The sequence below is a fragment of the Canis lupus genome, chromosome 21, assembly GCF_011100685.1.
Source record: "Canis lupus familiaris isolate Mischka breed German Shepherd chromosome 21, alternate assembly UU_Cfam_GSD_1.0, whole genome shotgun sequence".
Taxonomy (NCBI): Eukaryota; Metazoa; Chordata; class Mammalia; order Carnivora; family Canidae; genus Canis; species Canis lupus.
The window spans coordinates 7,550,505-7,565,860 of NC_049242.1; the positions used below are offsets into that span (position 1 = coordinate 7,550,505).

The window sequence follows — 15,356 nt, forward strand, 5'->3', positions numbered from 1 at the left end:
ATGTTAAAACTTGGTAAGTCTATAAGGATACATAGTTTTTTTGTACTATACTTGCAAATTTAACGTAAATTTAAAATTATCCCAAAATAAAAAGTTTTTAAAAAGTATATGTCAGTCAGTCCTTCCTAACTGTTTAAGTTATCCCAGTTGTCTGTTTTGTAGGTTTATTGTATGTATTTGAATGGAACAACCTTTCATTTCTTTAAAATATCCTATGCTTCAGACCTTGCTAATATGTATCTGTCATCTCAATAAATTTGAATTGAGTGAATTTTAATAGAACAAGGTATACAGTGATGTCTAATGTTGTCATCATCAATCTTGCTAAAAATTTTTAGATATGAGTACATTTTGGGGGGTGCCCAGATGGCTCAGTAGGTTAAGCATCCAACTCTTGATTTTGGCCCAGTTTGTGATTTCAGGGTCATGAGTTGGAGTGCCATGTTGGGCTTCACGCTGGGCATAGAGCCTACTTAAGATTCTCTCTCTCTCCGTCTCTCTCTGCCCCTCCCCCTACTTCCACTTGCACATGCTATCTCTCTCTCAAAAAGTACATTTTGATACTAAAATTTTAAAGATTATAACAGCTTTATAATTTTCTTAAAGTATTTAAAAAATGATTACTATTTATGTATGTGGTATGCTTGAAGCTAAAAGAGATAAAAATTCATTTGATTATTCACATTTTTTATCATAACTCTGATCATTTGCTATAAACCTCATGTAGACAAAGCAGAAAAGTTTTGCATTGCATACTTAAGGTTTGTACTTTGCATTGCTTAGGCCAAGCAAAATATCCAGCAAATATGTCAAGTTATTTTTTTTTAGTTATTTTTTAAATACACAAAAACTCAGAGTATTAATGTGAATTACCTTAGGGTGGAAATAGTAAAGATAAGTACAAGTGGTATGTCCTTCTATTAAAAAATTCATTTATACCAGCTTTAACTCAGTGTTAAAAAAATCATAGTGAAGTGCTTTGTTTTTTCCTTTTGAAGATATGGACGTAATGAGGCCCTTAATAAATGAACAGAATTTTGATGGGACATCAGATGAAGAGCATGAGCAAGAGCTCCTTCCTGTTCAGAAGCATTACCAGCTTGACGATCAAGAGGGTATTTCGTAAGTGTTATGAGTTATCTGTCTCCTTTTCATTTAGAATATGTTTTGTGCTCTTCTATAGGTAAAACACTTTTCTAGATACTACAGAAGATCTGCAGATGAGTAAGATATTGTCCCTACCCTCAAGGTATTTATAGTCTATTTGGAAAAGAAGAAAAACATCTAAAATAAGGGTAGCATGTGGGAATTACTGCAATGATGGTACACATCCTAGGCTAGGGGCCTTGCAAGAAGGGAGATCTGATTGAAAGGAATAGAAATTTTAAGAGCAGAGGCTTCTGAAATGGTTAGGAATTAGATGGTGGGAGGTATTTAACGCTCCTTTATGCTGAGTGAATGTTGTAAAACAAAGTCACGGCAGTGGAAACTTGCAGGATGTTTTTTGTTACTTTATCGTCATTAATAGAGTTGAATAAGTTTTTACTGTAATAGTAACTTAGCCATTAAACAATGTTACATTTGTTTGATCAGAAAAGAATAATATACAGTAAAAAAAATTTAGGCAAGCATGTTCGTTTCATACGTTTAAAATTTGAGTTATTCTTCCTAGTTTAATTTACTTTTTCTTTGTCAAGAGACTTTCTTCAAATGCCTCTTGGAAACTTCGGTGAAATTCCTTAGGGAGTACACGATGTCTAAATGCTAATTAGTATTTACCTTACCCGATGATACACTTGTTTTAAAACTTGTGCGCTTTTTCTTTTAATTAACTTCCTGTTAGGTTGATAGTCATAGATCAAATGTGTTTTGTACCATGATTACATAGACAGTGTCAATAAATTGCTCTGTCTTATCAGCCTAGCTGTATGTAATCTTCAAAATAATTCTGAATGTTGTAATAGCAAAGAATCTTAAGAGACAATTACCTTTTCTGTGTTTCTTTAATATGTACAAAAATACTTTCCTTTAAGTATCTCATTTAATCTCTATAATAATCCTCTGTATTCTGCTTTTTAAATGACAAAGGTAGCACTTGAACCAAATCTGACTTCTGGCCTATTCAACTTCTGGTTGAGTGGAAATGTTATTTGATTCCTTGCCTAGATTGATTTTTAGTTCTCTTTTAATGCTAAATCCATGATCACATGATTTTATTAGCTTTTTTCCTATAATGTTTAAATCTAACAACTTTTACTTTTCAGATTTGTGCAAACTCTTATGCATCTTCTTAAAGGAAATATTGGAACTGGCCTTTTAGGGCTTCCACTGGCAATAAAAAATGCAGGCATAGTGGTAAGACTTATCTTTGTGTACTCTAGCTAAATTACAGTTATCAGTCTTAATTACAGCAAAAATTACAGGCTAACCTCTGGCCTAGTCATGTATAACCTGACCAGGTGACAATGAAATTGTTCTAGTAAGATTGTGTGAACAATGATAGTAATATTTAACAAAAAATGAGAATTAATTACTCTTTTCATTCTGTTTAATTACTTTTTTGTAGTATTTGAAAGAAAAATCCTAAAATAGTATTTGATTTTTCCAAGTGTGGTTATATCCTATTATTCTTTTGGATTTTCAGGGATGTAGGCAAAGTAGTCATATCAACAAATATGTTTATAGAGTAGATTATTTATATTGGTGAAATTTTACAGTTTTTTAGATTCATAATAAAATATGTGGTGTTCAGATTTAAAGCGTAATCATTAAGAAAAGGAATAACAATGTCTTTTGAAAACAAATGTACAAAGTGTTGTTAGAACTAATTATTGTCTTTACAAAGAATCTTGATAAGGGAGAATTTACTTATGAAGTAATAAAATTATATTTAATCATTTTTTAGAGGTTTAAAACCTTACTAGTTTTCTAAGAACAGTTTTAACTATCATCTTTCTCTGCATTTAACTTGTCTACCCAAATTAATTAGGGAAATTAAACATTTTGGTTATAAAAATACATTTTGGCAATATTTTGTTGGGGTCTCAATAACCCAGGCATTATTTTAGTTTTAGTAAACGAATACCTGAAATTTTTTATGTACCGCTTTTTAAAAAAATTTTATTTATTTATGAGAAACACACAGAGAGAGAGACAGAGACACAGGCAGAGGGAGAAGTAGGCTCCCTGTGGGGAGCCTGATGTGGGACTTGATCCAGGACCTCGGAATCACGACCAGAGCCAAAGGCAGATGCTTAACTACTGAGCCACCCAGGTGTCTCTATGTAGCACTTTTTATAATAATCTTTTCCTAGGCCTACTTCCTTATACATAGTAAGTACACAAGCACAATTCCAAATTAGTATAGTGCTTTTTAGTCATTCAGATAATGATTCATAGTTGCATTTAATTAATCATGGCTTCCACTGGCAATAAAAAAATGCAGATATAGTAGTAAGACTTACCTTTGTGTACTCTAGCTAAATTACAGTGATAGTCATAGACTTGCTGTCTGATGTTAAATGTGATGTTGTATTCTATCCTACCATATTGCATAGCTATACTCTATGTTCATAGGTTTGGCTAAGCAAACTGATGAGATGGAATCATATGTGTTTGTCTTAAGTATATTGTTGAAATTCTTTCAGTATCAAGTTTATGAATTTTCCTATATGCAACTGACTAATCATTTTGTCCAACCAAATTGATTCACACAAATGAGTAGTCCATTGTCTCATTGCTTATAAGGTAACTTAATTTTTGTTAAACTTAAATATTTAACCTTCTACATTTCCCCCCCCTCCCTCCCCACAGCTTGGACCAATCAGCCTTGTGTTTATAGGAATTATTTCTGTTCACTGTATGCACATTTTGGTACGGTGCAGTCACTTTCTGTGTCAGAGGTAAATGAGGATTTGTTAAGTGTATTTTATTTGTTTTAAAGCTATGTATTTATTTACGGCATCAAATAGTCTTAAACTGTGCTTTGCAACTAACAATCCTATTTCCTATAATCTGTAATGTAGACAAGTCTAAAATCATGAATATGGAAAATATGGAAAAAGATATTTCCTGTGATTGAAATCTGGTCTGGATATATTTACTTCTTTTAAAGTATAGCCCTGTCAGTGAAATGGAATGGTTTCTTTCCATATAAATTAAAAACTCAGGAAAGACATGGGGGGGAAATGGAGACCACAGCACTACTTTCAGTTATAGACTAATAGTCTTCAATTGTTAGGAATTCATTTTAGGGTATGGTGCCTTTGGTGTTCTTGCTGATAGGTGGGCTGATGAATAGTCAATAAAATAATATTCTTTTGTTTCTTTGTTTCTGTTTCATGAAATGTTTCTACAGCACAGTGGACTATTTAAAAAATAAATATCACCTATTCTAGTAAACTAATATTCTAATCCTAACACTTTTTGTTATTGTTAAATGTTCTTAAAACTTTGGGCAAGTCATTTATGATCTTTAAATAACAATGATACTTGAAAAAAATGTGGGAAAGAGAACAGGGAAATAATGCCTATCTCTTGGGGCTGAGTATTAAGTAAAATAGCTTATATGTAAATATGTTATAAAGCTGTGTGCAGATGTGTAAAATAATGTTCTTCCAAGAATGAATAATTTAGACATGAACAATGTAGGTAGTGTTTTTAGGGAATTTAAATATGTAAATCAATGAAACACAAATATTGCATTAGATGATTTCTATAAATATGTAAACTTTAATAGTAGATGGAAACTAATATATGGGTAAAAAGAACAGATTTAAAATTTCATGAGATATATCTTAGCCTATGCAGATCTTGAAATTTCAAAAACTCTTCTGTCAGTGCATAGACTGGCATTTATTAATTCCTATTTATTTGATGTTCTTTTCAAGCATTGGATTTATGAACCAACCTAAAATTTTCTTCTTTCATATGCATGTATGTCCTTAAATTACAGGTTTAAAAAGTCAACATTAGGTTACAGTGACACTGTGAGTTTTGCTATGGAAGTAAGTCCTTGGAGTTGTCTTCAGAGGCAAGCAGCATGGGGAAGGTAAGCTTTTGCTATGTTAATTAATATCTGCTTACAGAAATTATATTATTTTTTAAGAATTTTAATTTAATAAAATACATGAGATGAAGTATGATAAAGCTGGGGGAATAAACATAATCTTTAGAGAGATATATATAGACTGTATATACTTAAATATAAAATATTAAATATTTAAATTTTATATTTAAATATGTATATATATACACACACATATAGACTTGGATTCAAATCTCAACTCTACCATTTTTCAGTTTTATGACCTGAGTCAAATGATTTATCATTTTGTTTTAGTTTTCTCACCATCAAATGACTTCATGGTGATACTTATTTCACCAGATTACTATAGTAGTTTAAATAAATAAAATTATATTTATAAAGCATCTGGCTAACTTGTGATATAATTGTGTTAATATTTTTATAAGGAAAGTAGAAAAAAGCAAGAAAAATGTTGTAGTCTCATTATTTTAGATAAAATTGTGGTGTTTAGCTACACATAGGATGTATGAAGTGTGTATTTTAGCACAATTTCATTTTACTAACTTGTTTAAATGTAACTTTATCATTGGTAGACATGACTGATCAAAGTCAGATGAAACAGGACTGGAAAAATAAGCATAGGTTGTGTCAACGAATTGCTCACTATGGTACAAGTGATATGTGCAGTGGAAATTAAAAGAAGAAAAAGAACGATGCTAGTAGAGTTTATGGTTAAATATGGCCTTCCTGGGGATTTGTAAGAAGTTAGATTTGTTTATGAGCTGCTCAGAGTTCTTGATAAACCAAGGAGAAGAAGGAAAAAAAACAGCCTCATGCCCTGGGATGTGCTCCAGAACCCTGTCTTTTTCCTTCTGCTCCAGAATAGAGGTAGCTTTATCTGTTTTTCCCATCAAGAAGAATGACTTTCAGGTAGATGTGGCTGGAATGATTGTTGGTAGGATACTAAATTCTAAGGTGGATAAAAAGATCTTAAGGGAATACTTAAATGTAATTCTTCAGAGTGAAGAAACTTGAATTCATTTCAGGGTACCAAGATTATTTACAAAGGAGATCCCTGAAGAACTTTAAGAGCTATAGTTATGGCAAGAATGAAGATAGGCAAGGACCCTTCCAATTTCAAATGAGAGAAGGAAGGTCTGTAGGTTTGTAGACCAGATTGTTTGGCAGCTTGGCATTGATGGTAAAATAAAGACTGTAATGAATCAGTAGGTGCATGCTGTTGTAATCACTCATTGTCCTCTGAACAAAATAGAGTAATATGGGCTACAATTAATAACATGTAGGCAGATTTATAACTAACTACTATACCCAAACTATGCTAATCTGGTGACATCCCCTTCCCACTTGTTTTTTTTTTTATTTTTTTTATTTTATTATTATTTTTTTAAATTTTTATTTATTTATGATAGTCACAGAGAGAGAGAGAGAGAGAGAGAGAGGCAGAGACATAGGCAGAGAGAGAAGCAGGCTCCATGCACCGGGAGCCCTACGTGGGATTTGATCCCGGGTCTCCAGGATCGTGCCCTGGGCCAAAGGCAGGCGCTAAACCGCTGTGCCACCCAGGGATCCCTGTTTTTTTTTTTAATTAAAGATTTTATTTATTTATTCATGAGAAGACAGAGAGGGAGAGGCAGAGACACAGGCAGAGGGAGAAGCAGGCTCCCCTGGGGGAGCCTGATGAGGGACTCGATCCCAGGACCCCAGGATCATGACCTGAGCCAAAGGCAGATGCTCAACTGCTGAGCCACCCAGGTGCCTCTCCCTACCCACTTCTGTATGCTATTTCATGTAGCTAGAATTTTCTTAAGTATCACATTAAAAAATAAGAATAGAGCTAAGCTATTGGTGGGGTCTTTGGTCTTATGATTTAATCCTCTCTCATTTCATGTTCTTATTAGTGATTTGGATAGTGGAGAGCATGCTCACTCATCATATTTGCAAATGACAGGAAGCCAGGAGGGCTGGAAAATACACTGGGGTAATCAGAAAAAGATCTTGAGAAGTAGGAGAGATGGGCTTAATCTGAAAGATGAAATGTTTTCATTATATCATTTTATAAGCAGATACTCAAACTGTTGAATTTCAGAAATAAATGAGAGGGAAATCTTGGCCTTTTAACTTAACAGGACATCTTTTTGTTCAGTAATTGTAGGGACATACTGATCATAAATGTGTGATCTTTGTAGAAAATAAGTACATCATTTCTTATTTTAAGGAAGTAAAAAGAATATAAGCTATAATAAAATGTTTGAAAATAGTTTAAGAAGAAAAAATATATTGATATATCAGCAGCTCTTATTGATACTTATTTGTGGGTATCTCTTTTCAGGAATGTGGTTGACTTTTTTCTGGTGATAACACAACTGGGATTCTGTAGTGTTTATATTGTCTTCTTAGCTGAAAATGTAAAACAAGTAAGTATTTTGTCCAGTTATTGACATCAGTTTCTTCCAAGTCCATAGTTATGGCATCATATTTCCCCTGAGTAAGCCATGGTTGAATATGGAAATGTGCTCCTTTCTTAAAACATGATCCTTTGTAAATTTTCCTTTAGTCTCCTTTTTTGCAAGTTGGATTTTCCGCCACTAATATTGACTTTGCTTTTCTTGCCATTGTATACCAATAATGTTTGTTCTGTCAGATATGACTCTTAGATAATTAAAATTCAGGTCCCAAAATCAGATACACAAATGTCTTGGGAGCATGTTTTTATATTGATTTTTTTATGAATAAATATATAAGGCTTTAGCCAGCAGCCTAAAAAATGAAGTAACGAAGTGGACATTAGTAAAATCCAAATAGTTATTGCTATTGTCTAAAAAGATACTGTGTCCAAAAATGAGGAGTGTTCTGTAATTCTCTCCATATTATAAGAGTTTGCTTTAAAAGGAAGTGGTTTGCAGTCTTGGCAGAGACTGTCAATTTGAACAAACATGCAAAGCACTGAAATAAAAAAGCTCCCCTATCATAAACAATGCTGAAACACATTTCTTCATGCGCTTTAGCTTGTAACTAGTACATTACTCCCTGTTCTTCTTTAATCAATAACATTTAGTAGCTCTCCACATATGCACTGTGTAATAGTAGATATTTACATAACAACACATAGTACTTATAGGTGTTTTAATGCAAAATGATGATGTGACTATGCTTTCTAAAGAACCTAGTTGTAGATATCAGTATATCTTTGACTCTCTTTTTCAAGTATAAAGTATGCTTTGTTTTATATTTAGACCAAGAATGGCAAACTTTTTCTGAAAAGGGACAATAATAAGTATTTTCAGTTTCTCAAGCTATATGGTCTTTTTGACTTAGCTATATAAAATAATATATAAATAAATATATATGGCAGTATTTCAATAAAATTATATTTGCAAAATTAGGTGGTAGGCTAGATTTGGTGTATGGGCCATAATTTGCTACAGCCCCTAGCCTAGATTTTTAATGTTGGAAAGGCTCATTGAGTCAACCCTTCTATATAAATAAGAGAGTTGATGCTTTCATTAGCATTACTCATTATAGATGATGTACTTTTGATTTATAAGTATATAATTCCACAAGTTGCATGTTCTTTGGACTATTAACTCAATCAAGAGGCTATCTGTTGTCAAAACTGATAAGACACACCATTTACCAGTCATTTACATAGAATACAGTGGAAATGGTCCCTTTCTAGAATTATGCAACTTGGTAGTAATATATCTTTTCTAAGCTACCAATAAGCTTGATTTGAATTTATGGATAATATTAATAATGCCTTATAATATTATGTTAATAAGGTGTGACATTTTTCATTTAGTCTTTACAACTACTCTGTAATACATTACAATGCTTATTTTTTGAACATGTAAACTGACTCTCACAAAGCATGAGCAGTGTGCCCTAAGTCATGTGAATTAAGCTGAGATCTAGGTCTGTGATGTAGCTGCCACCCAGTATTTTATTGTTCATCAGTGGACAGGACCTTGTCTGATTTTAGTTGTGTGTATGCATATGACATGAGTGCATACAATAAATATCTGTATAAGCTTAGGATTGGTAACTTTCTCCTGCAAAATATTATCAGTTGCTTCCAAGGTTGATTGGAAGTATTTAACTCATTTGCACATATTCTAAGAAGACCAGGTAGGAAAAGTGACTCTCTGGGAGATAAGGAGAAGGCCTGCTGTAGGTAGAATGACACAAGTCCTTTTGACGCATGAAAAGCAACATGGAAAAAGACATTCAGACTTGGGAAAGTTGAAAGCAATGATGAACACACCTTGGGAGAACAGACAGATTGTCACTAAAACAGCAGCAGATGTTCATTCCCACATTTTATAGCAGTCTCCAATAGTAGACATACTGGTCGATTATACCTTTCCAATTACTACTACTGTTAAAGTTAAAAACTGTAAGTTTATTACTGCGTTAATCTACATAAAATCAAAGGTGTAATATTTTATCAAATCAAAGAAGGAAGAGTTTAGTTGCCATACAGATGTGTGAATCTCTTGCTCTGTAACTGCCACAGGTTTGTTTTTGGTCCCATTAAGTCATTGTGAACAATAGGCAGGGGGAAATGGATGGGTAGTGGCTCCAATGATTCTAGTCCACCGTGGTTTATAGTAGCTCCTATCTGTTCTCTAAGAAACTCTAGAAAATTTTAGATAGATAAAATAGTATATATGGGCATGAAGAGTGAGGAAGGGATATTACATTAACAGAAAAATATGTATAATGGTACATAAGACCATGGCTTTAGAGACAGAAGATCCAAATTCAAATTCCTACTCTCTCAGTTTTAAATCACACATTGGGCAAGATCTCCTTATCCCTGGTCAAGCCTTGGCTTCCTTACAAGTGAGAATAGCAACAAATCTCCCATTGTTCCTCCTTAGCTTATCCTGAGACTCAGCTGACAAAAGGTTTGTGAAAACCTTGCAAAATGTAAAGTAGTATACAAATACAGAGTGTTAAGGCTTTAATTCTGCATTTATTTTAGCTTTGCTGAAGAACAGTCTACCTTGGGATTTTAATCATTAGGTTACTGAATCATTGAAAACTAATAAGTAGTAGATTTTAGTAAATTTAAGCTTTAAATGGAAACAACTGAATTTAGTAATTTTATTTTATAATATTTATTTCAGTGTTTTGCATTTTGGTAAACATGTGAGATCATAGGAAGTCCTATTAGATAGCCAATATCTGTCTCTAGAGGGCACCAAAGGACTCAAATGTTTACCTGAATCTTGCTCTGGGTATGTATCTATACTTTATTTTATTTTTTAATCCTGACAATTTTAATAACCATCTTTCTGCCAAAGAATACTAAATTATTATAGTTGTGATAGAATTAATTTCATATTCTCAACCATCTCACCATTCAAACCACCCCTTTTTAAAATTGGTTGTGTAACTGATTTTCTCTTGCTGGGTATCCTTGTTAGAGCTTAGTTTTGATCATTACTTAATCTGATAATTGGTGGTACTTCTTGGATACAGAAGCAATTGGCTATAAATAATTTTGTAACTGGAAAAATGGAGTCAACAAAAAATATATTTTTTTACAAACCAAGTAATGTGAATTATCAATCTTGCTTCTACTTCAAGTTATAAAATATAAAATACGAAGTTTTGTTGGTCAGTTACAAGATAAACGTGAGGTATGCATTTCTTAAATGGTTCATGGTGTAAGCTGAGAGTTTGTCAGTGCAGTATGAATTACAAGTTGCCTATCTAGCTTAAAACTAGTAAATAAATTCCTTACAGTTTCAGATGATGTGTACATTTATAGTGACACTAAACATTGCTTATCATAAACTATAAAATTAAAAGAAATGCTTGAATTGTTAATCATACTATAATTCTGTTCTAAACTTCTGACTTGTAGACCTCTTAATATGTAACTATATCGAGAGAGATGTCAGAGTAGAGGCCAGGTGGCTACTTGGGCAGGGACCCCTTGTAGGATTGGGGTATTTTGGTCCAGTTAACATGCAGCTGTCACAGGCTAAATTCTAGTCTCACACCTGGGCTAGAATCCTAGCACTACCACTTACTGGCTTGATATTATATAAGTTTTTTTTTAAATCCTCCCTAAACCTTTCTCAACTATAATATAAAATGAATACTACCACCCACCTCAGAGGGTTGTTTTGAGGATTAGATGGGATGTTGTATATAATGTAGTTAGTTCAGTACTCAAAAAAATGCTTCCTATTATTACTAAGGATCTGATTCTTAAGAATTGATGTATCCAGAGACACAATCGTATCATCATGCTTGGGGTGGGGGGGGGTGGGGGTACAGTGCCTGGGGGCAAATAGATTTTCACTCTTATTTTAAATTATCTGCCTCTGCTGTGAGTTTTTTAGTATATGTGCTGCCAAAGCAAGTACTCTGCTATGAGTTTTTAAGAGTGTTTTAAAAATACTCTAAAATTTCATTTCTATTTTAGTAAGTTGGATTATCTTGTTAATTGAATAAGACAATTTTTAATAATATGGAACCTATAAATTATGTATTTCTCTTGAACACTGAATGTTGATTTATAAATGTGGCTGAATAAATTTTAAGGTAAAATTGATTTATTGAAGTTTTTTGCTCTAGCAAAAATGTATTTACTTCTAACACATGGCCATGAATGAATTTAGTGGATTCTTAATAAATATTTATTGATATTTATGATAGTTTATAAACAGTTGTCTTATAAAACAGTTTTATTTTATTTTATTTTTATTTTTTTTTTTAAACAGTTTTAAAGTTAGACTGTGACTTCTGAATTTTATTTTGGCAACTGTACATTTCTCAGAGGTGCTTAGAGGTGCTTAGAGCTTGTTTCCTCCTCTGAAGAAAGTAAGTTGGAGTAGGATATCTGGAGTAGAATATAGTCATTCTCAGCGAATATGCATCCACTTTTGATGATCTCCAAAACAGATTGAGCCTTTTAAGGGATCATGAGCACAAAGCTTCGAAATAAATTCATAAATTCATCCTCATAACTTTCTAGTGAACTTTATTTTTACAGCATATGGTAAGTTATTTTGCAAAGAAGATTATCCTAAAAAAAGATTATCCTATTTTAATTATCCTTCAATTTGATACATATATATGTTTCTAGGAAGCTAGAATATCTTGAAAAAATGTAAACATTCTTTATTGTAAAGGAATTTATCATAGAGTATATAGATAATAATTTTCTTTATTTTTTTTATTTATAAGTTGATGGAAGTTTTTTTTCTCCCCCTCTTTCTTATTCTCATGGTAATCCTATTATAGGTTCATGAAGGATTCCTGGAGAGTAAAGTGTTTCTTTTGAATAGTACCAATTCATCAAATCCATGTGAGAGAAGAAGTATTGATCTAAGGATATATATGCTTTGCTTTCTTCCATTTATAATTCTTTTGGTCTTCATTCGTGAACTAAAGAATCTATTTGTGCTGTCATTCCTTGCCAACATTTCCATGGCTGTCAGTCTTGTGATAATTTATCAGTATGTTGTTAGGGTAAGTATAACATGTTTTTAACTGAGTGTCATGTGTTTCTTAATAAGTAAATTCTTTACTTTGAAGGTAAAAGTAAAGATATGTAAAGATTCCTACTTCATTATGTGGCACACAGGAGATAATCAGTCAACTTGGGTCTCCTTTTGGGGGATACCGCTCAGCTGGAAAAGTATGTGACACAGCACAGGCTTTGTATTCAGGTCTGGTTTTGAATCTTGGTAAATATGCCTCTAGGCTTCATGACATCACTGCAGAAGAGAATACCTACCTTATTAAGCTGTGAGATTTAGGATCGTACCTCAGTACAATGTGATGTGAAACAGAGACCTTATTAGTGTTTTGTTTATTCTTTGAAGATTTGAATCAGTCTCCAGATGGGAGTATAGATGTAATTTTGTAATTTTCTTTTACTTCTGAACCACCGTTTGCTGCCACCACTTCAGTTCACTGCCAGTACCCTAGTCCATAACCTCTGTCTAAAGTATGCAACCTCAACTGATTTCATTGTCCATAGTCTGGGGATCCTAACCATAAAAGAAATATTCCTTGAAAAATTGTGGGTTTTTTTTTTAAAAAGGTTTTATTTATTTGAGAGAGGGAGAACATGTGAGAAAGAAAAAGAGAGAACACAAGCAGGGGGAGGGGCAGAAGGAGAATCATACACTCTGCTGAGCAGGGAGCCCAATGCAGGGCTCTATCCCAGGACCCCAGGATGGTGACCTGAACCAAAGGCAGACATTTAACTGAGCCACTCAGGCACCCCTAAAAAACTGATTGATGGGATTCAGAGGATCTACAACCATTCAAAATATTTGCAAGGCATATGTTTCTGTCTGTATATATGCATTCCCCTACTGAGCAGTATATAGCTTTCATTCCTCAAAGGAGCCAATGACTCAGAAAGGTCAAGCATCCTTGTTCTATTCTCTATTCTTTTCTGATCCAGTCCATTTTATATATTACTGCTGCAATTGTTCTAAAATCTCCACTGGCAACTTACTAAAAACTCTGTTATGATGGGTCTGTTTCATACCCCACCCCCCCGAATTCTAAAACCTGTAGACATTTTCTTATTGCAAATAACAGTGGAAGGGGACAGGCAGGAAGACCTCATAAGGCTTTCCGTATTTCATGACCCCTTAGCTGAACGTGTATGAGTTAGTAGGAGCAAAAAAGAAGGTTATTTAGGTAGAGGAAACAATGTGAATCTTAAGTAACAGTTTGGTGTTATCAGATGACTCAGACATTGACTGCCCTTTTCATTTTGACCAAGCTTATATTTTCCACCATGTATCACCATCCTATCACACAAGTCTCTCTGTGCTTCAGATGTTCTAGACCTATTTCCCAAATTATCCATGTGCTTTCACACTTGTTTCTTTTTTCATCTTCTTTCCTTGACCCTGATTTCCACTTCCAATTAGGTAAGGTAGAGAACACAGGATGGTGAGCAGAGTAGGAACCAGTCTTGGGGTAGCTGGAAGACATAGTCATTGTGGAACCAGAGAACTTGAAGAAGATGTGCAGTTTGAGTTTCCAGATAGTGAAAGTTGGAACAAGGCTACGAGTCAAGACCAAGAAATCAAAGCCAGAGACAAGGAATATGTACAAATAATAAGGGTAATGGCAACTGTCTAGGTAAAGAGTCAGACCCTGAAACCAGGAGGAGACCTGTACTAGGAAGCAGAGTTATGAGGTAAAAAGCCAAAGTCAGGAACCACGTACTGTGGAGACTGAAAGAGAAATGAAAACAGTAGAAAAGGGATTTCATTGGACCCCATGAACAGTGGCCGATACTGACTCTATGGCTCCAGCTCAGACTGAGTATGCTTATGTATTTCCTGTTGTGACAGGAGCCATACCCAGTGTGAACAGCCCAGGACTTGAAAGTGCAAGCAGGTAATCAGGAGCATTTAGCTCAGATGGAATGTGTGAGCATGAGGGAAACAATGGCTTTGGCAGTGAAATCCTAACTGCTTGGCCATATTTAACATAGGATGCTTAAAGTGTTTATTGAAAGAATTCACTTTTATAACATACATCTGCTGCTGTGAAACTCAGAAGTATATGATTTCGCTCTTTATTTTACATTTTAAAAGAAGTAAAGAAGTAACTTCTCTCTCTCTCTTTTTTTTTTTTTTTTTTTGTTTTCTTTTTTTGTTTCTCCAGAATATGCCAAATCCCCACAACCTTCCAATAGTGGCTGGTTGGAAAAAATACCCACTCTTTTTTGGTACTGCTGTGTTTGCTTTTGAAGGCATAGGAGTGGTAAGGATTTATTCTTTATTATTATTTTTAAAAATTTTAAGTCAACACAAAGACTTACGTAGTCAAACGATATTTAAAAATGCATTTTTCTTTTTTGTTTCCATTTTCTTCATTGCCAGAACATTATTTGCAGTTTGGTAGGTTACACTTGAATTATAGTTTAGTTTAGATGATTTTCAGCATTTTGTTATGGAAAATTTCAAGCCTAATACAAAATCTATAAAACAGTATGATGAGTTCTTGTGTAAGCGTCACCTAGCTTCAAAAATCAACTTATGGTCAATTTTGTTTTATCTCTCTTCCATCTACTTACCAAGCTCAGGTTACATTCAGACAGACCCCAAACATCATATTTTATAGACTAAATGATTTAAAGTGAATTTAAATTGTTACAAAGTTATAATTACATAGAAGAATAAAAAAAAAATCAAATATAAATTCTCCCTCTAGATTTATACATATTTGTTTTGAGAAATGATGTTATTATAAAGCTAATACCAAGAAATACAAGCACCCCGAGGATTCTAAGATCTTAAACATTTCCATTTAATAT

The 15,356-nt window shown here is 33.4% G+C and overlaps 1 protein-coding gene across 1 annotated transcript in view; it reads left to right on the forward strand.

Annotated features, from left to right (window-relative positions):
- SLC36A4 (solute carrier family 36 member 4) overlaps window positions 1-15,356 on the forward strand; it is a 63,281-nt gene that overhangs the window by 15,157 nt on the left and 32,768 nt on the right. The window contains exons 2-8 of the mRNA XM_038568331.1: window positions 999-1,122; window positions 2,265-2,355; window positions 3,814-3,902; window positions 4,955-5,050; window positions 7,377-7,461; window positions 12,308-12,535; window positions 14,705-14,803. Coding sequence (XP_038424259.1) covers window positions 999-1,122; window positions 2,265-2,355; window positions 3,814-3,902; window positions 4,955-5,050; window positions 7,377-7,461; window positions 12,308-12,535; window positions 14,705-14,803 — 812 coding nt within the window. The remainder of the gene's footprint in view (window positions 1-998; window positions 1,123-2,264; window positions 2,356-3,813; window positions 3,903-4,954; window positions 5,051-7,376; window positions 7,462-12,307; window positions 12,536-14,704; window positions 14,804-15,356) is intronic.